Source organism: Pecten maximus, chromosome 15 (genome assembly GCF_902652985.1).
Source record: "Pecten maximus chromosome 15, xPecMax1.1, whole genome shotgun sequence".
Lineage (NCBI taxonomy): Eukaryota > Metazoa > Mollusca > Bivalvia > Pectinida > Pectinidae > Pecten > Pecten maximus.
This window is the reverse complement of record NC_047029.1, coordinates 26,619,371-26,645,068: the sequence shown is the minus strand read 5'-3', so window position 1 is coordinate 26,645,068 and position 25,698 is coordinate 26,619,371. Positions and strand designations below refer to the sequence as shown.

The 25,698-nt window shown below is 33.6% G+C and overlaps 1 protein-coding gene across 4 annotated transcripts in view; it reads right to left on the bottom strand.

The window, feature by feature from the left end:
- Positions 1–1,650: 1,650 nt before the first annotated feature.
- LOC117343791 (uracil-DNA glycosylase-like) overlaps positions 1,651–25,698 on the bottom strand; it is a 32,797-nt gene continuing 8,749 nt past the window's right edge. For 3 of the 4 annotated variants that reach the window (XM_033906291.1, XM_033906290.1, XM_033906293.1), the window contains 5 exons: positions 24,092–24,285; positions 23,572–23,619; positions 21,785–21,835; positions 9,553–9,725; positions 1,651–3,234 (listed from right to left, as the gene is read on the bottom strand). In XM_033906291.1, coding sequence (XP_033762182.1) covers positions 2,949–3,234; positions 9,553–9,725; positions 21,785–21,835; positions 23,572–23,619; positions 24,092–24,285 — 752 coding nt within the window. In that variant the 3' untranslated portion in view covers positions 1,651–2,948. The remainder of the gene's footprint in view (positions 3,235–9,552; positions 9,726–21,784; positions 21,836–23,571; positions 23,620–24,091; positions 24,286–25,698) is intronic. The other variant, XM_033906292.1, reaches the window with a different exon arrangement.

Genomic DNA, 25,698 nt, shown 5'->3' with positions numbered 1-25,698 from the left:
AAATTAATTCCTTTAAAACTAATATATGTTTTAATTCGCTATTAAGTTTGTTCACGAAAGAAATCCTGAAAGTATTAACCATATGTAGATGCAGAGTGATCACGTACATTTCGGCAAGTTCTGTGGTAGACTTGCACAAGTCCCTATTTGTCAAAGACAAAATATTGTACAAAATATCAAAAAAAATATAAATATAAGGATTGAATAAAGTTATATTAAGGTGTATGGGGGTATAAACCTCAATAGGTCTTGAGACAAATTTAGTATGAACTTCTTCGCAGTTCATAAAACTTGTCTCAAGACCTATTGAGGTTTATACCCCCATAAACCTCAACATAACATTATTCATGGTTTTTATTTCAACTACTACCAAAAAACTAGTCTTACTGTATCTTATTGTAATTTTGAGTGCGGTTTATATATTATGTGATTATATTTATATTCTCCGTGTCTTGATAAAGGTGCGGATTGCCTCGAAAATTTAGACTGTTTGAATTATTTATTTGCCCCTTATTAAAATTTCAAGTAAATCGTATCCAGAAGACAAACCTTTGCTAGGATCCAATGTTACCCGGATTAGTACCGTTAATAATCTTAACCCATATATATCGAGAGATAATACATGATAAGTGACTTAAAAAATAAGCTGTATTTGGCGAGGGTTAAGAAGACAAAATGGCGAGACTCGGTGAGCAACTTTTGTCTTTCTGTCCCGAGTCAAAAATACATCATATATTTGAAGACACTGACCATGTATTCTGTTTATTCTGCGACAGTCATCAAAAATAATCATTTTGAAGTGAAACCGTATCAACAATAATACAAATATGTTCGCCTTTTAATCGTTGTTTCACTTGGAAGTAGGCTAGTCGAACTGACGCACGTGCTAAGTTTATAGCTGTTTTCTGTCACTGCCGTATACAGGAAAACTATAAATGGTGGGTGTATACCGACAATGCGGTAGCAGTTGCAGGAAAAATATATGTATATGTAAAATATTCCATGGCCGTTTATATATTAAAGATCATGTTTCATTTTCATACTTGTATTAATTATGATACAATTTCATATAAAGGTATCTCTTAATGGCATCGGACGAAAACATGTTCTTCCCTTCGGTTCTCTGATTAAGAATTGTATAACAAAACTAATAAGTATTTTCTCAATTTTAGAGACGGGTTGATCCTTCTTTATTGTCTGTTATTATTGATCATAACCTAGAAATGAATGTGACAGACAAAGACCGTTCTTGGAATAGTTTCCATGAAATATAACCATTTTATCAGCAGCTTTTTCATTTCAGAATCATTTTTGAAACGATGCATACTGCTGCATGTGTTAATACAATCTAGTACCTATACAAATTAATAGCATGCATTTCGATATCTGAGGTGCCCTGCACAACGTTTTAGTTTTAAATGTTATTTCAGTAGGTACCCACTTCGGGCGATTAAATATTCCAAAATGAAAATAACGAGAACTCCCGTTCACCTGTCATCATGACATCGATTTCCATTACGATAAAAGCAATCTGGTAAATCCAATACTGTTCTTCTTTTCTTCAGAAATTGAGTTCAGGCATCTTGACTTAAGACTGTTGTTATTTAAGATGTTTTGAACACACTTACAAGAAATAACTCAACAGCTGTATTGAATAACTAAGGTCACCCTAACAGAGGGTGACAAATCATTTATTAGTTACTAAAAAGTGATATTAGAATATTATGAGATACAATATACCAAAAACACATAAAATATCACTTTGATCACTCATAAAATAATAAGCTAATGTGGGGTTAACCAAATAAAAACCGCAAAAACATATCTACGAGTTTTAACTCGTTCACCTTACCACAGGCGTCTGCCTCTGGTTAGCATTGATAGAAAATAAAATAGATATAAAGCTCCTACTCCTACTATATCAACAACGTGTAACGCTCTAAAAAATGGAAGTGTGGGATGAGCTTCGATTGTCTTTGAATTTGAGTTCACTACGACTAAAATATCAATTGCACACAAACTTGAGTGACTCAACTTGATTGAGAGTCCTTAAATATCAATGCATGCCATTCTTCTGTCGTGTGACAATGATTTAAAGATGATAAACTAAATCAAAAGCGGTCGTGATAGCCGACGATGCATCGACTGTGGAACGGAAATAATTTGTATATTTTAGGGTTGGTATGCAAGGGGCAATCTGATTGGTCGACTGCTCTATTAACAATGCAATGTATAATTGTCGACCAAACAAGTCTTCTTTTACTCCACAGTCGATGTATCGTAGATCTTCAAGCATTACATATTGTTGATGTAATAGGAGTAGGGACTTATATATTTTTTCTATTGATACTAACCAAAAGCGGACGCCTGTGACTTTACGAAGCTGTAGATGAATTTAAACTATCTTTACTATTTAAAGCGTTAGCATAAGTTATTTAATTTTAAACATGAACGACCTTCCATATGACAAGTTTCCTATAGTCCGACTCCGTAGAAAACAAGACATGTTGGTAAAGGAAAAGACAGAGTTTGTTCTCTAGGATAAATCAATAGTCTGTTTGAAACTCTATACATCAAACTCCACAAAGATATTGTCAACGAAGCATTTAAGCGTGTATGCAATCCACCCTCCGTCTATCTCCTTTAATCAAAAATCGGGTTTTCTTTCAAAAAAAAGTCCCAGCGAACAACACGATTATAAACTTGTATCGCAGAATTATAGGAACAAAAACGCCAGCATTGAAAATGAAAACATTTTACTTACATACAATTAAGAATACTCTAAAGAACGTTTTAAGTTCAATTTTCTGCTATTTGATATATTTGATATATTCTTTGAATTATGTAATCTTAGATGTGATTTTAATTGTTTTTCTTTCATTTATATACAGCCCTACATGAAAACAACCTTCAGTTGTAAACGTTTGATTTTTTAAAAACATTTTTTTTCAAAAACTCAATTCGTCTGTTAGTGACCAGTCCATTTCGTCGATGCCTAAATCACATAGGACTCGGTTAACCTCTGCGAAACACTGACAATCCTTGAAAGTGTAATATACCGGATGTGGAGCTCTGACTGCACGGTGTTTTGGGTCGATTTTTGTTTCCATTTTGTGTGCGTCTTCTCCCAAAAGCAGGAACACAACCTTATCACATTTGTCGTTGATAATTTGGATGACACGATCAGTGAATATCTTCCAGCCATACTTCGAATGTGAATTAGCGTCATTGGGTCTGAAAAAAAGCAATAACGTTAAACTTCATCAAACATAAATTTACGACAGTTGTAACTGATTTAAAGGCAAGAAAACGCCGATGCGCTGACAGATACAGAGCGGGAACGTATGATGTCTCCCGGTTGTACCTAACATAGAGTCACAAGATGAATTTTACATAAACCAACACACGAATCTCACTCAGGATTAAACATTAGTAATGACATTGTGTAAACACTAGCGAGTCACACTGACTTCTATATACTTTTATATATCTTTTTTTGGAATTCTAATACCAGATATAACAAAGTATCACAGGCTAATAAATGATTAAACTTTATTTAAAACTATGTCTGGAAAAAGGTGTTACGGCTTAGAACCGACTTGAAAGTTTCGGTTAAGTCTATCAGTTCATATGTCGCTATTGCCAAGCGAACGATAGACTCGCTGTTTATGAAAGGTTCGTCATCAAAGAAAACAGCAAAATAACGTGATGATGATGAGACCAAAGTTAAAGGTGCTGTGCAGAGTGAAAGTCCAGCGGTGAAACCAAAAAAGAAAAAGAGAAATTTTAATGAAAATTGGATCAAGGAATTTCCTTGGGTCCATTATGATGAACAAAAAATAAATAAAAAGGTTTTTACATACTGTCTGAAATACCCAATGATGGCAGATAAAGGCAGCCAACCTTTCAAAACGCCGGGGGTGAGGTGAATTCAGGAAAGAATCTGTCTTTTCATTGTAAATCTAAATTACGTGTGAAGTGTCAGGAAGAGTATGAATATTAGAACAGACCAAATTAATTGGCTGCCTTTTCAACACCTCATATTATGTAGCCAAAGCAGGGTCAGTCTTTCAAAACATTTCAGGGTCTTTGTGAGCTGCAAGAAAAAAATTGGAATAGATCTACGTTCTAAGTACAAGAATGATAAGGCATGTGCTGTTTTCATTAACAACATTGCCAAAAATGAAGTGAAAAATATTTGTTCAAGAACTAAAAAAAGATCAGGTTTTTATCCGTTCTGCCAGATGGTAGTACTGATGCTTGAATAGTTGAGCACGAGGCCGTTCAGGCAGGGAAAAGACTGTTCTTTGTGTCTTTTTTTTTACTTGAAAATGCAACAGCTAAGACGTATTAACAGCAATCGATAAAGCAGTAAAACAGTTGGAGTCACTCAGGACATTCTAGTTTCAAAGCTGGTTGGCTGTATGTTTGACAGCGCAGCTGTCTTAATGGGAAAAAAGGCTGGTGTATCTACTAGGTTGTCCCAAAGGGTCTCTCCTCAATTGTCCATTCACTGTGTGGCACACAATCTAGAACTTTAGGTGTTGGATGCTGTGAAAACTGTTCCATATCTACGTCTGTTTTATGACACTGTTAAGGGAGTGTTTAAATACTACTATTACTCTCCAAAGAAGAGGAGGGAGCTAAAAGGCTATTTCTGAAATAATTGAGGAAAACTATGCCTATTCCAGTGTGGTTCAGCAAATCCGTTGGTTGGCAAGTAGGCACAGATCATCCGGAGCTTTACCATTATCACTTGGATTATTTTGGTCAGGGAACTGGAGAAGATTCTGCCCGGTCAAAGGATTGCTAAGGGAGCTCAAAACTGAAAAGTTTTTCATTTCATGATTGAGGTAACTTTTGTTCTCAAGAAGCTTAGTAAATGCTATCGGAAAGATGAGCTTTTTATCACTGATACTGTGAAAAAGTTGGAATGAGCCTCAGTGGAGTTGTCTAAGCTGAAAGAGAATGGACCTGATACAGGAGAATTTTACAGCTAATTTGTACAGAATTAATCTGATGCGGTTTTCAAGTGTGGTGAGGAATCATCTCAATCAGTTTCCCTTACAAAGTTGCAAACTTGATTAAAACCTTCAAAATATTTACTTAGGAAGTTCTGCAGTATATCAGTAGCAAATTTGGAAATTTACAGGACCCCCCTACTCTGATTTCCATGTGTTTGACCACACATTATGGCCTGTTGATCTTAATGAACTGATAAGTTTTGGTATTAACCAAGTAGCCAATCTTACTGACCACTTCAAAGACTGCCTCTCTGAAGATGACATAGATAAGGCCTCTGCAGAGTGGCTAGATTTGAAGTTAAGGTTGAACAGGCAGCGGAGCTCATTCCCTCAGACAGTATATGCAAACTTACTGACGCTAAATCCAGATAATCTCAAACACATATTAGCACTAGTAAACATAATGATTACACTTTCACCATGAACAGCTGTTTGTGAACGAGCTTTTAGCTCTATGAACAAACTGAAGACAACATACAGGTCACAGTTTAAACAAACTACACTTCAAAATCTAATAAGAATAAGACAGATGACACAAAATGTTTCAACATTTGATGCAAATGAAGCAATCAATACATGGCTCTGTTCAGCCAAAACTCACAGGCATGTGGGAGGAAAAGTGGATGATGTGTGCTTCTTCCTTTTAATTGAAAATAAAAAGTCAGAGGGACGAGTGATTCTAGTTCAGGGACAAGTTGTTCTTATGTGACACTCGTCCCCTTTGACGAGTGCTTTCAAAAATATGTTTCTCACCCTGATTACTATAACAAGAAAACTAATTGACGCAAGCGTCAAAGTTGGGTCGCAAAAAATATCCTGCATGATAACACTGAGAAACTTTGTACTCGAGGTGTTGTGACCTGATGAGCTGTGAAGCAGGTAATGAAATGGAAGTCAAGAAATGGAAATTAATTGAATTCATATGATATGACAGTATAATGACCGTTGCACAGGTAAGAGTATTCACTCAGTCCCTGACCGGCATACCGGTAAGACGGGTGTCGTTTATGAAGGCTAACAGTCAGACATAGAATCGCCAAGACCACCAAATGACGTGACGTCTGTTTTTCACTTTTGGACATGGACCTGAAGTGGATGGATTTGTTGGGAAGACAGCTGACGATATATGTTGGTTCCACATAGAGAAGCACTCGCCGGGCCCAATATACAATAGGTACGGAAGCAGTAGCACATAGGGGTCGGATTGGCTGGCTGCATACAGGCTGTGGCTCCAGCAGCAAAGTGCATGTCATGATACAGGGTTTAAGAAAACCCTTTTGGTTTAGCAAAACTATTGACTGGGGACGACCACGTTCCATCATTGTGTCATCGTGAAGATATCATGGTGAACTTTCTTGAGACATTTATATATATATACAGCGTAAATACCATCCGAGTGAGTGAGAGTTGTGTCTATGATGGGTAAAGTGTATATTGTGTATACTTTTAGTAAATAAATTGTTTATACGGTAATTTATCATATCCCTTGTTTATACACTACACACAGTATAAAGGTTAAATTTACTTTATGATCATTAGCACTGGTATGGCACAGAAAATCATGTTGATCATATATTACTGTATATTACTAGAAGTATTCATTGAAGTAGAAATGGAAATTTAATACCTTTTGTGAGCAGCAGATGCGATACTGTTTTTCAGTTTATGTGTATACATAAATAGATAATATATCAGTAAAAAACTACTAGTATTAGTACATTTGTCGTAAATAAGCAGAACATCGGTATGTAGTAAACCAACGAAAGTGCCTTGTTGCAGTACAATACAAAATCGGAAAAGACCATATGCATATGTATTGTGTATACATAGATTTACAACCATACTATCAACATACATAAATTTCAAACAATAAATTAAGAATAAAAGGTAACTTTGAGTATTATAAAATACATCTGTAATTGCATTCGTCTGTTCATATAGAGTACACTGTTTAGCTAAAAGATAGGTTCATATAGCTTATACATGAACTAAGGTTACAAAAATACACATTACAATTTTTTTTTAATATGGACCAGGATAAATATGGACTAGGATGAAAATATTTAACCAATGGTAATAGTGTGACATGTTTAACTTACACATAAATAGATTATATCTTTAAAAAAAACTTTCGTTAATGCAGAGGATATTGGAATGTAATTAAACCAACACAAGTCGTTATTTGTGGTCATTTATGCACGTTTACCCAATAACAATTTATATAGCTGTGTCTGCCTGCATCGTTTGTCAAGTCTATCGCTATAGCGAAAGAAATGAAAATAACTCTAGAGAGGAATTTAGGTGGTTATTGAATATGGGACGCCGTTTTATATTTTATTCCTATTAAGTGATATCACTTAGAAGTTTTACATAAACAACTAAGTGATATCACTTACAATGGCAACAATGTAATGATAATATGACTGCCTTGTATTGACTTCAAAAACAGCTTGACCTATGCTTTTAAACCCATCAATAAGAACATAAGCTAGGTGATATCTTTTTGACCTGTTTCAATATTTATAATTTTTGAATTTAGAAAATACGGAAACGTACACATTTAAGAATTGATGTATTTTTTTTAGTTTCATCGGGATATGAAACAAATTTTGTTTGCAAACTTCTGTAAGAAACCGCTCGCTACGCGGATACTTACAGAAGTTTGCAAACAAAATTTGTTTCATACCCCGATGAAACAAAAAAAAAAAAAAAAAAAAATTGACATCAACACTTAAAATTTATTTTTGAAAATGATTTTCTAATTTAAAACATATTTTATGTACAATTTTACTGGTTTTAAATGGGGTTCTTTTTCTCAAATCAATACGCAACTTCAATTGTCGTATTGTGACGTCACATTTTTTGGGCCATTCTCGAAATTTCTTTCATAGAAGAATGAAAAGAATTTTTCGACCAATCACATTTGAGTATTTATCATGAAAACTAAGAAAAATTAATGATTTGTGTTTGATCGTACCAATTCTATATTATTTTTTGTTATTAATTAGCTTATGAATTCAGCATGGAGCATACAATATTTAACAAGAGTGAGAACAGCTACAAGTACACGTATTAAAATGTCAATTAGGCAATTTTCCTTGGTTGCCGGCGGGGGCAACCCTGTCCAACTGACTCATCTATGTCCGACATCATTTGAAAAAGGGAGGGGTAAAGAAAAAAATAAATAAACAAAATATAGAGTCGCTGTCTGATTTAGTTTGTCAACAGTATTTGGACAACGGTATATACATTTGAAAACACTGTCTCATAAACATGTCTTGAAAAATAAAGATAATAGACATGCTTATGAAATGAAAAGGAGAAAATCTCCAACAAACTTCTACATACATGTATGTCATCTGTGTATAATGGGTTGGCAGTCGAGATGATACCGAATACATTGACATGTTTAAGTATCATTGAAAAGAGACTAGTTGCTCTGATTCAGTTTTTTTATGACAAACATTGTTCTACCAGGGGGTCAGTTTATCTTAAAAGGATGGGGTGGTACTGCATTTGCCATCAGATGTTCAAACACTAATAGATCAGATACCACAGTTTGTAACTGATTACCAATTATTCCTGTAAGTCTTGAAGGTAATGAGTATGAATTTTTCAAAAATTTCATTATTTTTTCTGAATTAGCTTAATTACACAACACCACTTTCTACTAGCGGAAAGAACATAATATGCCTTATAAGAATAAAGAGATGAGTTTAAGTTTTAATAACACAAATTAACAGCTGAAATCTGTTTAAATTTTTAAAGAAATGGGAAGTTATACTATTACTCCAATCGACTTCAATATACCCAGTTTAGGTATACTTCAGTTTGTCAGCAATGATGTCTAAAATGTGCAAAGAATAACAGAAAAACCTGTTTATATATACTGTATAGTATAAAAACCGGTGCACAGATACCTTATCAAAGGCTGTTTTCAAAGTCAAAGAGTTTCCAGATCTATGTATTTCAAACAAAGGCTTTTCAATAAACATGGTAATATAATATATACCTACAGCTGTTTTATTTGATATTGCGCTATTGAAATCTGAAATAAGCATTCAAATGAATTTTTTTTTAAAGAAAGTGAAAATGATAATGAATCGGTTACTGCTGGTGAAAATGAAGAATGTTCACTGGAACAGACTATTGAACGTCATTGTTCTGTCGAAATCTATGAAATCTATGAAATTCCGAGAGACTGTGAACAGCACCAGTGTTTGTAGTATATTAACCAATAACTTGATTACACTTTATATCAAGTGTCGCTTCAAATTAAGGCATTCGCGAGCTTTGGGATGTGCAGCTGAAAACTGTCCCGCAGCAACGCATGATCTAAACTTGAAAAATATATAAGTAGAGCGGTGGCGCGACCAACAACAACACAGAGAGACTCAAGATACAATTTTTTCATAATAACACACAGAATCTCAAGAAGAAAGAAACATTACTATAACAGCACACAGAAACTCAAGACACTTAAGGTATGAAAATTAAATAAGGTGCAGTAGTACCGTTTGTTACTTACGCAACTGTTAGTGTAGCATTGAGGAGAAGCACTCCCCTGTCTGCCCACTCTTCCAAATTTCCGTGGCTAGGAATAATATAGTTCGGAATTTCTTTTTCTAAATTCCGAAAGATGTTCGACAACGATGGCGGAATTTCGAACATCTTTGGCACAGAAAAGGACAACCCCATGGCCTGAAAGTGAGAGAAACAAATATTGATAAAATGCTTAATATAAGATATGAACAGTTTTATTACGTTGATGATCACTGATTTAATCTGGACTAATCCTTGAATGAATGTTGACAATTATGCTGTCATTAGCTGTGTAGTAATACACAATGAAAATGATTGGCAGTAGGTTAGGCATTCATCCAAGTCATTTCTTTTTTTACCTTTCAATTAGAAAGGAGATCCCTAAGGGAAAATACCAAAAGTCGGCGGTAAGGAAGACTTCGATATATATTTATATCTATATATATATATTGCTTGCTCACAATAAGTGGCAAACAAATCAAATCATTAGTTATTGTTTTGTTTTGTGAAAACTTATTATCTTGTGTTTTTTGAAAACATAATGTCTTCTAGATTGTTTTCTTTTGTATTTTCTCGGCACATATATATTGCAGCAAGGAATGCTGGGTTAAGAAGCCCTGGGATCCTTTCTTAGATTTGCAATATTAATGAATCATTTTAAAGGGTTTTGGACACACAGGGTATTTTTCCATTTTCTGTTAGCCCGACCCCATAAATGTTGTCTGACACAGGTTTCACTTCGCCTTACAAAGCTGTTTATCTATTTTAGGATATTGCTGCTGACTGAAAAATTTTAAAGAGCTAGGTGGTCACGTGGTCCGACGCGTCATCTGGTTCACCTCACCAGTATCACTAGGCTAGAATCTGCCATGGTATATGCATTTATAGAGGGAAACTTCAAAGAGCCCCATATTATTTTGTAAACATTTAAAGCAATGACAGTGAATGTCCTGATTTTATCATCTTATATATACATGTTTAGATTTTCTTTCCACACCTCATGTCTGTAATTGTATAATCAAAATAGTAGACCAGCGGACAATATCATAACCTTGGTAATATCAAATGTCATCTTTTTATTTATTTTTATCTTAAAAACTCAAATAATTGCATATACACTATAGGTCTACTCAGAGATGTAAATATCACATGTGATATATACATCTCTGGTCTACTATACAGTGAGGTGACACTTGTGCAATCTTTTTACGGTGATAAATTTTCCTAGCCTTGTTAACCATTTTATTTTTGGCATAATTTGATAAGATTTTGTACACTTTTAAGAACATGTTTTACCCTTTTCTGACGTAATATTAACATAAAAATATCCATTTCTTAATTTTGCAAGATAAAGATTTGATAAAAATGCAGTAGTTTGATTTTTATCTGAGACGATACATGTTTTTTTTGTACATTGAACTTTGAGAATTTCCTTTGTACACATTAGATGAAGAATTTTTAAATATTGGTTGAAATTAAAGCGTCCAAATAATTTTTTACTCAAAGCATGATATGATGACATGTTGGAAACTAAAGATCATTGGATTCTTTATTTAAATCAGTAACTTTGAACTGTCAGTCTTGGGTAAATGCTTGAAGAAATCAGTTACTGTTCTGTTCAATTTTACAGTAATGTACTCAAAAAACGTCCTTTTTTGACAATTTCCTTAAAGAATGTTTTATGAAGGTTATGAAGGAAATGTATTTGATGTGGTGAAAATGTTACGCAGACATTCGTATTGATTTGATTAAAACATATCATTTTAAATACTATAGTATCTTTAAACGTATTCAGTTACTCAAAGTAGAAAATATAAAAGAACTTAACAATTTAGGAAAATATTCATCACTAGCAAATAAACTAAGGAAAGATTTTTTATAAGACTTTAATTAGAATATATTCATTTTTAAAGATTATTTCTCTGTTTCCCTGTAACAAATCTGACTAATTAGCTTATTGAATTATAAATCATGTAAGAGTGGATGCCTTTGTCCATTAATGTTATATACTATTTTATCCAATAAGTTGTAAAACTTATGGAATAAAGTTGAATTTAATACAGTTGTTTAATGAATAACGGGATCATCACTGGAGTACATGTAACCAATTCACTGTTGTAACCCAATATATTAATGTAAAGTACTCCCACATCACAAAACCTTTGGTAGATAGTGTGTAAATAGTGATTTAATGCGACACACATTTTGGTGTTTATAACGTTAGTTATACTATCATCTCGGCAGCAGTGAACCTGTGACGTAGGAGGCTGACCGACCTCGTTATCAGAATGAAATTTTGCATATAGGTCAGTTGTCCAGATGGGCCCATGCTGTGTCCTGTATCTCAGCGTGTATATACACAAACCCAGGAGTGTGAGGGTAATTTGACCGGTTTTCATAAAACCAACCTATAGACAACTTTAACCTTTTTGTGTCTAAAACCCTTTAATATTTTTACTTTTCTTTTATACAATGTATTCAGCACATACATCACATGTCCTACTTAGTCAATAAGTGTCGAAAACGTTTTTTCAGGGAATCCCGTACGTAGAAAAACTGTAAGGATTAAAGGATTAAATTGTTTATTTTAAGGATTTAAGATATCATCGTTAACTTCATATTCAAAATGTATGTTCTGTTTTGATTTCCAAATACGCCATTTTATAGAAAATAAAAAATTGATTAACCCCAAAGCATTATTAAGAACACAACATACATTTTGTGTATGTTACAAAAAGTTTTTGAATGTCATGTTGTTTGGATATACTAGTTATTACTTTATCCATAAGTGGTACTATACATTTTCTTCAATAGAATACATCTATAAGATAAGTGTGGTTTCGTCTCAACGTTAACCTTGCAGAAATAAACTTTCCCATCTGACAGCCCAATTTGTATTAGGTTATGGTTGGTAGGCACTATGTTATGAAGACATTTCCAATAGAATTACTTACTTTTTCTGTCAAGTTTATCTATTATTTTAAATTCATTGTCACTAGGCGAAAAATTGTCTGCCTTCAATGTTGTTTCCCAGTTATAAGGTATGAAGGTATCAATTTAAGAGAACTCTAATATACAGTTTTCTTTTCGTCTTAGCTTTTTTGTGCTATAGCTGATGATATCAATATATTGTATGATATTCCTTATAAATCCTTAACCGTTGTGATATCTTATTAAGTGTTCTTCTTAAAAAAGTATTTATTTTGAAAACTATTTATCATTTCCAAAACATCATATATTTTTTTTTGTAATACCATCTTTCACCAATGTCTTGAATAGACCTTTTTGAATATAAATTGCCACTCTAGTAAGTATATTTTATAAAATTCTGGTATAAAATTTATATCCAGAGATTTTTAATTATATCACAAATCTAACCTCAATGTCTTCCCAAGACATTCCATGTTTGTAGCTCTGTAGTTATACTTCTATTATATTTTTGTACTTTTTTGTCTAGAGATCTTTCTAACATATGTCCACCCTTCGTTTTATCTCTACGGCACGTTTCTTTGGATACTTTATTTACTTTGCTTTTCCGAAGAAAGACACATATTATTTTGTTTATTGTTACTTTGTATTACATGTAGGTAATTTTTGATACTATCAATGATTATTGTTTTCTCACGCACAAAACTATCACGTTATCCCCATTCACCTTTCATTGTTTTGATTTCTTTTGTAATTTTGCTTCCTGAATTGATTCTCTGTCAATGTTACATCAAATTGTTATTCCTAAGGCTTGAACATTTTAAGCCAATCTTATTTGATGACATTTTGATTGTCTTTGTTTCCAGATACTTATGAACATTACTTTTGTTTTGTTTTAATCAATGTATGCACCTGGAGCTTTTTTTCATGTTGCTTAATTGATTTATACGCTTCTGTTAAACTCTCCTCTATGCCTATAGATAATTAGGAGTCAGATTCAAACATACTTCAAACATACTGATATATTGTTCAAACATGGAATATTATATCGGGTATATGTTTTTCTATTTCTAAGAATGGAACAAGCTGAAAGTAAGAAGTGCGGGAGGGTATTTTTGTTTAATGAACGACTGAGATAAAACATTTTAAAAAGAAATCAATTTGTCAATCAAATTTAAATCCCAGTGGACACAAAACGTTCGGAGAACGTTCGGAAAACGTCCTATTCAGGTCACAACGTCCGGGACTTTCCTACAACGTTGTGAGAACGTTTTATGTCAAACGTTAGTGCAACGTTAGCTTTTGACGTTGTAACAACGTTGTAACAAGGTTTTAATGCAAACTTTGTGTATTTGTTGTTAATTTTAAACGGCTTGCAAGTTTACACAAATGCCAAAGACATACGGAACGAAAACATCAAATTTCATGATAAAGATAAATTTAATTATCTAATTTGCTCGAAATTTTATTTGTCAATAATGAATATGTTTAAATTGGTTTAAAAGCAACCTACGTCGCCTATAATGTGCCCTAATGATATAATATCGATCATTGATCCTTTCCTGATCCAATTTTGCTGTAAGACCTCCAAATAAATGTGATCAAACGAACTTACAAGGTTACGATAACAAATCGGTGTTACCTCCCTTTATGTTGCAATATATATCCGCCAGGGGGCAATACAAACATTCACATTCATTTCAAAAACATTTTTTTTAAACGACTTTAATTTCAGTTTTAACTGCATGAAAATATCATGTTTTGGTTGAAATCGTTGCATTTTTTTTCGGGAAAAGAAATAGATAGAGAGAAGAAAAAAGAGTATTGATATTTGCGCGGTAATTTTAACTTCCGGTTCTTTGTTCTGCAAACACACGTGGGCCGTACACACGCACATTTCAATCGGACTGTTGACTTGCTATACTGGATTATGTATTTGCTTTCAAAATAACATAAGGAATCAGCTTTCTTCCCGAATACAGATCAGTAATTCAAGGTAAGTTCTATATGATTCGTATTTTGTTTATTACACTGCGTTTGATTTTGACTTGTGTTTATTTACAAACAGATCGGGCATGTTATGATTTATCTTCATGTACGTACGTACAACGGATGTACATTTTTGGTATCACCGGGCATAAGTTTAGTTTCACGCATATTTGTTAACCGAGCACGTTATGATATATTGCCGAAAAGTTTACGGTATATCAATAATAATTGTTTTGATTGTTTTTCTATTTACAGATTTAATGGTGATAACTGGATGCACCGAGGTAATCAGAGACATCAGATAGGAGTGATGGGAGGAGTGCAAGCACATGGGCACATGGAAATAAAGACATTAAAATAATGTTTAAAAAAACTTGAGTTTTTGTTGTACATAATAGGTAACAATAGTAGAAAATAAAATAATACAACGTTGTGACAACGTCTATACAACGTAAATAAAACGTTGCCACATCGTAACTCAGTAACGTTGTGGGAACGTTGTATGAAAACGTTCCCCAAACTTTCATTTGCAACCTTACTACAACCTAAATGCAACGTTGCATCCTGACGTAACTGCAACGTTCTCTAGACGTTGTGTGCCCACTGGGATAAATATTAAATATATCTTCTAAATTCTGTTTTAATATCAACGACCGTTCGAGACATCCAGGTCAAATCGAGGATTTTTCAAATCATGTGTATGAAGCATAGTTTGCATAAATGTGATCAGTAAATAGAATTGACATATCAATTTCTAAGTCATCATGTATTTAATTAATCCCCTTTTACAAATTTTATACATTGTCCAACTGGTCTGATAACGGGATATGGGTTGTTGCAGTGTGACCAGTCATTTTGAAATAGGGTTTCATTATAGTAGGTGGTGTTGGCTTCTTCACTGAAAAACACATGGTGGCACGTTGCATGCTATCCATGGCAACTGGAATCTAGTTTAGGGTCACAAAGAATATAAACATGACCGGTCATGAACTCTGCTTCCAACGAAAATTCAAATGCGGTGAGTAGGGATAAGACCAGAACCCACACCTCTGATCCTTACCTTAAAGTGTACCCGAAACGAAAAACGATATTCAAATATGTTATTCTTTGTAACCAACAAAGAAGAATGTCACAAACCGCATCAAAATCGGTTGGCCGAGTGCCGAGATATCGCACTCGAAGTACGCGATTCGTTCGACTGCTAATCAGCGGATCGGTCAGTCACACTGATTTGGAACTCTTCAGTCTATGACGTCACAGGTTTAACGGAGTAACTGATATTGTGGCGAGTAGCATAGAGGACAGTGTGAACAGTATAGCAACGCTAACATGTCTGAAAACGAGCTGGACATGAGATTTGAGGTTGATGACTTTGGCGAATATTGCCGACAAGAAGTCGGAATCCAACAATATAAGTTTGAGCTTTAAAAAAAATATAGTGAAATTGACTCTGAAAATGACTGCTTGGTTAGAACAGACTAGATTTTCTAGTGTAATAATCGGTCAATCACTAATAAATGTATATTAGTTATGTGTTTACCATTTCTTACTCATTACTAAAGAAATGAACACGGCATCAACATTTTCAAATAAAATAATGTACCATTTTATTCGCAAATTAATATTCAAATAAACATACCAACAATACAACAGTTCTGGATACTCTGGTTTGTGAGAAAAGACGACACACACGTACAGTGAATTGATGCGTTATATTCTATACAAAATCCGCTTCTAGTCATGAAGGACACTTAATTCAGAAAATAATATATTATGATCATCATGATCTACAATGGACTAAATCTCTCCTGTATGAATACCAGTGTTGAAGCCTACAACAAACTTCTACATACATGTATACAGATTGTATCCCTTATTTTACATGTCATGGTCTCAAGGATTACGGACGAATAAATGCTTGAGAAAGATAAATTTGATATACGATCGTTGTCAGTGAAATTATATAAGAGTGATTCGCAACAATTATAATATAATTGATAATTTATGTACAGGTACATAGCATAGGAACTTATTAAAACCATCATTTAAGCTCCGTATTTTATGATAAAAAACATACAATTTAGTTCATCGTGACAAATCATAATTAATACTAATGCAATGATTTTTATGTATGATTTTTCCAAATTTTATTTATTTATTTTTTTGTTATTATTATTATTATTACAAGCTAACTGGTAATAAGTATTTATATATTTAAAAAGAAAAACTACCGTATCTATCACCTGTGTTCATTGAAGAATAACACAATCTGTGTAAGATATAGAGGATATCTAACAGTGTCTTCAATAATACCAAATATATTTCACGAGTGTGGCTAATATTTTGATATTTTTCACGAGTGCGAAGACACTGTTAGATATTCTGTTTATTACATTTTTTATCATCGAAACACCTACCCCGTATGCTAACTAGGCCTACAGCGAAAGTTTGAAAACAAAAAAAGTAATTTCCCCTGTCCAGGTGCTGACATATATGTCGGGCTTTCTGATTGGTCAATTATTTTGGTATTTTCTAATCATTAATTTGATTGGTCAAATCAGCAAAAGTGATATTTTTCACTAGTGAAAGATATGATCACTTTTATAGAATGAATAATTTTTGATATTTCACTGGTAAAAATGTAAAAAAGTTTTTTATTCGGGGAAATAAAGTCTTTCTGCGATAAAGCACTGGACAAAGTCTGAGTGCATAGAATCCAAAAAAAAAGTGATGTGCATGATTTTTTTTTTTTTTTTTTTTATAGTAACATTATCTTTGACCTCTGACTTTCAAGCCTGAAGCTACATGTAGTATTTTAAGCAAATACTTTCTTTAGTAGCAGTGATCTTGACCATCGGGCCCTTATAAGTTATCCTTGAAAGCAGGCACAAGGTATATAGAACTTGATAACTTCTAATAAGCATAATCAGCTCAGCTGAATTCATCATATATTGTACTTCAACTGATTTTCAATTTATAGAAATAGTGACATTGACCATTGACCTGCAGGCCTGAAAGAGTAATTAAGGTATTGTGCAGCAACCAAACAAGATGCCCTATGGACCTGTATCAATGACCTGCTTCTCTGGACCTCTTGGCTATTGAGAAAAAAGTGTTTCAATATTTTAGCATGTTTGACTCCTGTGACTGTGAATGTATGTCAAGGTAATTCATTTAAAAAAAAACTTTGTATCACTTTTCCACAGTATACTACAGGCCCAATATCAGGTGATTCATTCAAAAAAACTTGGTAGAATTTCCGGCATGTGATTGAGTTGAAAATAGACGGACAGACAGAGACCATTTCATTTTAGGGCACCACATCTCATGATTTGGGACCATAACTACAAAGTGTTCATTTGAATGGAGGAATGCCCTTTTGGTCCTATTTCTCCCCCTTGGGAGCATGCAGAGTGCTGCGAGAGAAACTCTAGGAGAAAACTGTTGTGTAGCCTTAAGAATGAAAAAAGCAAAAGGACATATTTATTGATGTGATAAAAATAATGCAATTTGAATTAAGTACATGTATGTGCTGATCTGACAAATTTTGTTGATCTGACAAATCAGCAAATTCAAGATGTCAAACACCATCAGTATGGGAAGTTTTAAGCAAACTCAAACATTCAACATAAAAGGAAATGGCAGAGCATGTCTATATTTATTATACCCATGCAAAATATTGATGCATTGCAAAACAAAAAGGAATTCTGCAAAACAACCAATTCTCAAACTTCACCTAAATATGACCATATTTTACCCAAAGGAAACTGGGAACAAATAGAAATGAGAAGAAAAATATTTAACAGAAAGAAATATAAAGAGTCTTTTGAGGGACTTTAACTAAAGAGATATTATGAAAAATAAATAATCAGAAATATACAAATAAGAAAGTGGGAACCTTACTATATAAAAGTTATATATGATTGATATGAATAAATCCCCTATCCCCACAATGGAAAGTAAAACAACCATAATTAAAACATGGAAACAGAAATGACTTTGTAAAGTTTCGAATCTTCTGTAACTTAAAAAAAAAGAGTTTTTAAACTTGATAAATTTGAGAAATGAAGTCAATGAGACTAAACAAAATAACGAACTTCACTTTTCGAACTCCTTCAGATACATATGTATCATCAAATGTATATTAATTATGAAATGCAGAACAATTGGGAAAAAATGAACGATTAACTGCAAAAATAGCTAGAACTGTATAAGATATATATATATAGGAAAGAAAATAAAGGGACACAACTCTTCAAGTTAGTGGAAATCCAGCCCTGAATTTAATATGTGATGATTGTCTTTTGAGAATGTGTTCCTAAACCAAAGTCAAGAGAGCTTGTATGTGTATAACTTCCGGTGTTTGGGCCAGAGGAAACTCTGGTTACTCATTCTCATCAAGGGTCTTTGACCTGTTTGAAGGTGAGATTGCCACATCTAATAATTTATATATTAATTTCGGACTGCATCGGGTGTTAACGCCATTACTAGCTGTGTTGTCGTCACTTCCGTAAAGGGAGACTGAATGGTTGTTGTCATCGTAGCTTAATTTGATTTCGGATATAAATATTCCGAGCAATGCGTGCACAACAGTTAATAAATGATGGCCGGCTAAGAAGAAAAATGATTTCTGAATCGATGGCACATAGGCTTGTAGCAGTAAAACAATGCATATGATAGTGAGAGCAGGGATTTCCTCGAGAGGGTAGGCGGTGACCTAGATTTTCGATCTTTTACTTGCTTACCTTTTAGTATTCATAAGGCCAAGGCACGATATTTTTTTTACAAATTAAGCATGTGATTGTAAAACAATAATTTACTCGTCCATAATGTAACATTTAATTAAAAACATCATAATCATGTCCACAAGTATATAAATTTTCCAAAGCAGACCAGTCAATTAAACAAAAGTAATTACACTGTACTGTACAGAACTACAAATATTCCTACATAGAACAATGTCGCGGACAAGCATTTATATAGACAATGGTTGTGAAGATGAAGTATTTAAATGACCATGTGCGTAAACTGTAAAACGAAAGTAGGTCTAGCTCAGCAAGTGGACACTGTTATTTCGCAATGACTGTTCGTTTTATTCGATACGATAGCTATGAATTAAATAACTGTTACCTTTCGTTGTTTTCTAGCACATTGGTGTCTCAACAAATGCGGAAAAAAATCCAGTCATATTCGACAATCTTCTGTTTTTATTATCGTCAAGTTTCTGTCGTTTACAGGTGAACATATCTTCCGGGTCATGTTCTGAAAGCATGCGCTTCCGGTTACGTCATCAAATTCATTTCCCGCGAATATATTGGGGAATGTAATTTTCCTTTTAAAATGAAATGAAATGAAAGAAATAAAGATTATCTAAATAAAAGATAAGTTATCAGTTTTGAGTAGAAAATCAAATTCCATTTGTAAATAATTATTTCAATACGCTTACCTATATCTTGACCAATAAAAATTATAATGATTTAGAATTTACTTTTCGTTTCTTTGATAATCCTAAAATTTATGATCACAATATCATTTACGAGCTTTGTAGTACTTGATTTGAACAAAGATGGCGACCTGAAGCTGTGATGTGGTTTGGATTGGAATTAAATTGCGTATATTTCGTAAGCATCGTACAATGTTCCTATGTGGTCAGATCATCTAGTTTTTTCAATACGTATTCAGAACAGTTGTTGTTTAGTCGCTACGGTTCTTAACATAAAATTCGGATTATTACATAAATACTTATCTAATTATTTTTTAATTCTGTCATTATCGCGTGGTGATCGAGATCCTTGTGGTTTTACTTTCCATTCGAGCGTCGTAAGTCATATCTTCACTTAAAACAGGACTTTAAAAGATGTATAAACATGTTCGGAGAATTACGAATTCTCAAGTTGGAGTGGGTTAGTATACCGCTAAACAATTACCAGGTGTGAAATTACGGTCCACAAGCTCGCCACACCTGTCACTGCACCACAGGTGTCAGTGATTCCTGGTGTTCTAATCGGCACACGCCGATAATTGCTTGTGAGTTCACGCGTTTAGTTTCAATGCACTTCAAAAAAGTTTCGAAGATATGCATTTACAGGTTGTGCGTAAATTGAGCTTGAATTTTATTAAGCATTGCGTTTATACTAAACAGTAGGGAATACATTTTCAAGTTGGGTTAATCAAACACATTATTTTTAGATTCATGCAGTGAGCTTCGTTTATTTGACAAGCGAAAAATGTTTTTATCTGAAAGGTTTGTCGTCTATAGAATAATTAACCTAAGTTGCCTCATTCATATACCCACGATGTTGACAATTTACTCAATGAGTCTTGTCTGGGAGTTACTAATCTTTCATGGACAAGTTTTATCAATTTCGGACAATTATCCGAAAATCACAAATAACGGTATCTTCAAGTGTATTTGCAACGTATCCATTGCTGTTTTGGCTAATAAAAATTCTAAATTTTCAGCATTTACTTCACATCGTGTACGAATTGTATTTTGGACTTCTATTACCAGAAGTATTATAACTGAAATCAATACTGGTATGTAACAAACCGGTCAAACGGCCCGTTATTCAAATGTCATACATGTTACAACGACCCGATTAAAATAGAAACTTATTCAAAATTTACATGTTAGATATATACCACCTGTTATAATAGAAAATAAGTAAGATGATACATGTTGTATTTGGATCGTTATAAAAGAAAATTAGTAAGATGTTACATGTTGTATATGGCTCGTTATGAGAGAAAATTAGTGAGATGCTACATGTTATATATGGCCCGTTATAATAGAAAATTATAAGTCCCTGGTTTCGGTAGCACTTGTTATTTACTAATTCACAAATATAACTCAAAACGTTTATTCAGCACTTTCATTATACTTGTCTAATTCGCATTAATTACAGGCACGCGTTCACGTTTGTTTCTATTTATTTCCTATATGGCGGCTCTGATCCCGTTAAACATCTGACGTCACAGGTCAGAGGTCACCGAAACGAGGTCAACGACTTTGGGCTTCAGGTTTGTTTTCGAGAAAAATCGCAGTTACTCTAAAACTAAAGTCGCTATGAAAGTCGGACTTTCAGCATTTTTAGTTTCATCCTAAATTCCATTTTTTAAACTTAACATTGCAAATCGTTCCGGGTACACATTAAGTTTGCCACTCTTATGTCTAAAACAATTGTAGTCCAGCTATTGCAGGATAATAGGTCGTGAACACAAAAGGCACAATGTAACATTATATAACACAGTATAAACTAATGAGGCTACAAGTAACGTGGTTAAAATAGACGTAATCTCACCATGGGGAATGTAGGGCACGGATTCTTTGCTGCAAGAAAGGATTTTTTCACCTGCAAGGAGATAAGTATCGTATAATTTATAGACGACCAATAACAAGCAGACAAAGACAAACTGAAAATTTGAGATTTTAATGACTTCATCTTATTATTTACAAAGTCATTTCAAACTTTATCTTATGTTTCAATTCATAAAGATGCCATTTTGTACTAAGACTTATTTGGTAAACAACTAGCAACCTAATTTAATTGGAGGTTATACAACACAACAATCGTAGAGATAAGCGGCGTTGCGTTTCATAAATAAACTGCAGAAGTTATATTTCCCACCATACAAATTAATCTAATTTAAATATAGATGGTCATTCTCACTACGTTACATCAACTTCTAACAACATCCCATAAGGTGTCACGTTGGGGTGACCTTTTGGATTAACCAATCAAATTACTTCTAACAGAATCTTGGAATTGAATTTCGCATGTGCGAAATAGCATGCCTCGAGTACATAGCTGGCATAATCTGTTTCAAGTCATTTCAGTCAACGAAGCATGAAGCTGTACAAGTACACATGTTGTCCGGAAAGGATTCGGGTGCATGATGTGACAAACGGTGAGATCGATGAAATCAAAATATGGACAATTTGACCTTGAATTGAAATACGGAGATAACAAAGGTCATCATGACGTGACCCCTTATGCGATGGCGTTAGATGTCCACGTTACGTAGTGAGAATGGATATTTATATTGTAATTAGGTTCCTGGTTGGTATACACAATGCTATGAAGACTTTTCACTGACGTTTTTTACTTTTTCTATCTTCAATTTTTTTTTTTCATATTTCATCCAAAATTTTACAGTTTGTTGAAAAGTTTTCATGTAATGTTTCCCATTTTTTATGTAAGTTATGTTGATGTTCTTGGTCTACTACAGTGTATATTATCTATCATTCTCTTACTTTGTTTTATATTTGTTGGTTCTATGATTGAGCTTAGATTCTAAAGAGGAAAGTTTTCTGTTATTATAAATTGTCACGAGGCGAAGGATCGATTGTCGTCAACGTTGTTATCCAATTATTAGGTATAGACTGTAGAATTGTAGAGAACTCTGATATATAGTTTTTCTCTCATCTTCGTTCTTAGTGGTAAAGCTGATAATATATATGTATTGCCTGGTTTATCCTATATATCATTATCCTTTGTTATATCTAATTTAGTCCAGTTCTTAAAATAACAAGGGATATGTTTTAAATACCATTATTCCATTCTCCAATGTATTTGATAAACATTTCAGAATAAATCGTCACTCTAGAAATTCGGAACAACGCCATAGTTCTGAAGCCAAAACCAATATGTTTGAACCAAGTTCATCAATATGATAAGAAAATATCAGGCATAAAAATAATCCCTTTACACAAATTTTATGCGTTGTACTTTTTGGCGGATAATTGTCTGGTTTTTCTTGGTGGTTGCTCTGTGACCAGCTAGGGTGTTTTTAAATAGGGTTTGATAGGGTTGCATGGTATCCATGGCAACTGGATTCTTGTTCAAGCTAACAAAAATATTAACAAAATAGTTTATGATCTCAGCTTGAATGGAAACTCCAACTTCGGTTGGAAGAGGTCAAATCCTACACCTCTGATCCTTCCCTTAAGTTTGACACTCTAAAGCATTTGTAATCAAGCTAATGCAGAATAAAAGGTCGTTACCACAAAATGCACAATGCAGCATTATATAACACAGTATAAACAAAACAAGCTGCAATAACATGGATGAAATATCCGTAATCTCACCTTGCCGAATGTAGGGTACGGATCCTGTCCGATGATGACAACTTTCACCTGCAATGAGATAAGTATCGTAAGTTATAGAGGAAGTTGTTGTTAAACTACTGCATCGATACTCATCAGCAGCGAATCACATTTAAAATCAACGATGGAAAGTTGTTTTAAGATGTTAACACAGGAAGAAATATTGTAATCAATTTAAATCGAAAATCGAATAATATTTGCATGTGTTTCGATACTTTTGACTGTTTGAGATGTATAGGGTGCAACATTTTACATGAGTAAAGTTGATCATAAGTCCAGTATCAGACTAGCGTATGACCTTGACACCCTGACCTTATTTCAAAGAAGGCTTCAATTTCAAAGAAGATGTGCTATATGAACTAAGAACATATAATGTCGTAAATTACTAAACGGATTTATATTGAAATATGTAAATAGTAAATTTAGGCCATTATAATGATATTCCTCAACAAGTTTTTTTCCCCAAAATCTTTAAATTGGTAACTACAAAAAATCTACAGACCTTTTCTAATGGCGTTAGATTGAATGCATTGAAGACGAGGTGTTTAGGAGGGTAAACTGTCCTTTTTGCATATTCATCATTTAGTCTTGCTTCCATATCTTTATAAAGTATCGTTTTGTTAAATTCACCGTTCAGTTCATCTCTCCATCTCCCTTTTGTTAGGAATGTTGACGGGCTACAGCTCCCTGGTCCTGCTAGAAAAATAACACCAAACATAATCAAAGTCAGTGAAGAGAATGATCTTGAATTGACCGTCTCATATATTAATCAGGGATATTGCCCTTTACCAATAGGGAGGCTTCTTGTCTACGTGTTGTATTAAGATGGCTGAAATGGACAAGTGTTTCAAAAAAATTGCCCACCTTAAGTATACATTATCACATGGAATAACACATATGACATGTTGGTGATATTAATAGATCGGATTTCGAAATGAACCAATAAGCAAAGACGATAGCCTCCATAGTCCTACGTTTACAAACATACGCAAGAATACAGTGCCCTGTTTGTGTTTTTTCTTTTTTTTTCTTCTTTCTTGGGAAAATGGTACAATATAATGTATTATTTTTTTTTAAGATATCTTATTATGAATATGCTAATAATAACATGTTAGATATATGAAAAGCAAAAAGTTACATCTTTGAAAACATTAGATACAGGAGATAAAAATGGGATAGATTATCTTTTAACATTATGCGAAATTTTTGGAAGGTCAAATATACAAATATGTACTGCAATCCATTCGTATTTATATGTTAAAAACACCTTCAGCCATTAAAAAGAAACTGCCCACACTAGTAATTAGGAGTTTTGTTAAAATTGATTAACAATATTGCTATGTAGTTTAAAAAAAGGAAAAAACGACCATAAGGAAAATCAATTGAAATGTTTTTAATTGAATTTACTTGGTTTTTCTTACTAAACACCCACCTTCACTAATAACTAAGTAAAAAATTCCATTTTCAAAATGGTCGTCATTTCCACTGATAACCACAAAGATTGAAGATTCTAATAACTGCTGAATCTATTTTCTGACAAGAACGCTACATGTTAGATTTATGTTGCTTCATACATTAAACCATCTAATCTGGAATCCAATATGACTTCTTCATCCTAGAATCTGATTGACCATGTCAGTGTTGGTATATAGCGTAGCTCCAATTGTCCAGTTCGACCATACCTAATACCTTGGAGATGTCGGCTGGTAGCGAAATCTACATTACATACGCCTTGACTTTTCGATGCAAAGGCTTACTGGTTTCCAAATAAATGCAGTATCCTAATCAGTATAGGATACTAGCTAGGGCACATACCTCCTTGGTTTTCTGACCAGTAGGACGCTGGCAATAATAATCCTTTTTGAGTTAATCGCTTTTTATTTGGACAATGAATGCTAGATTGATTCCAATGTGAAAGGATAGGAAATCTGATATCTCCAACACAAGGACATATTGTTCTGATTCTGTAGATAGTCTTTGCCAAGGCATGAAAACAAATTCATGGACAGAAGTATAAAAACCGAAGACATATACCTCTTATTTGATCACAATAGAACCTTGGACTTGTTTTCCAGAGAAGCAATTAGTCCCGATATGGTCAAGACACAT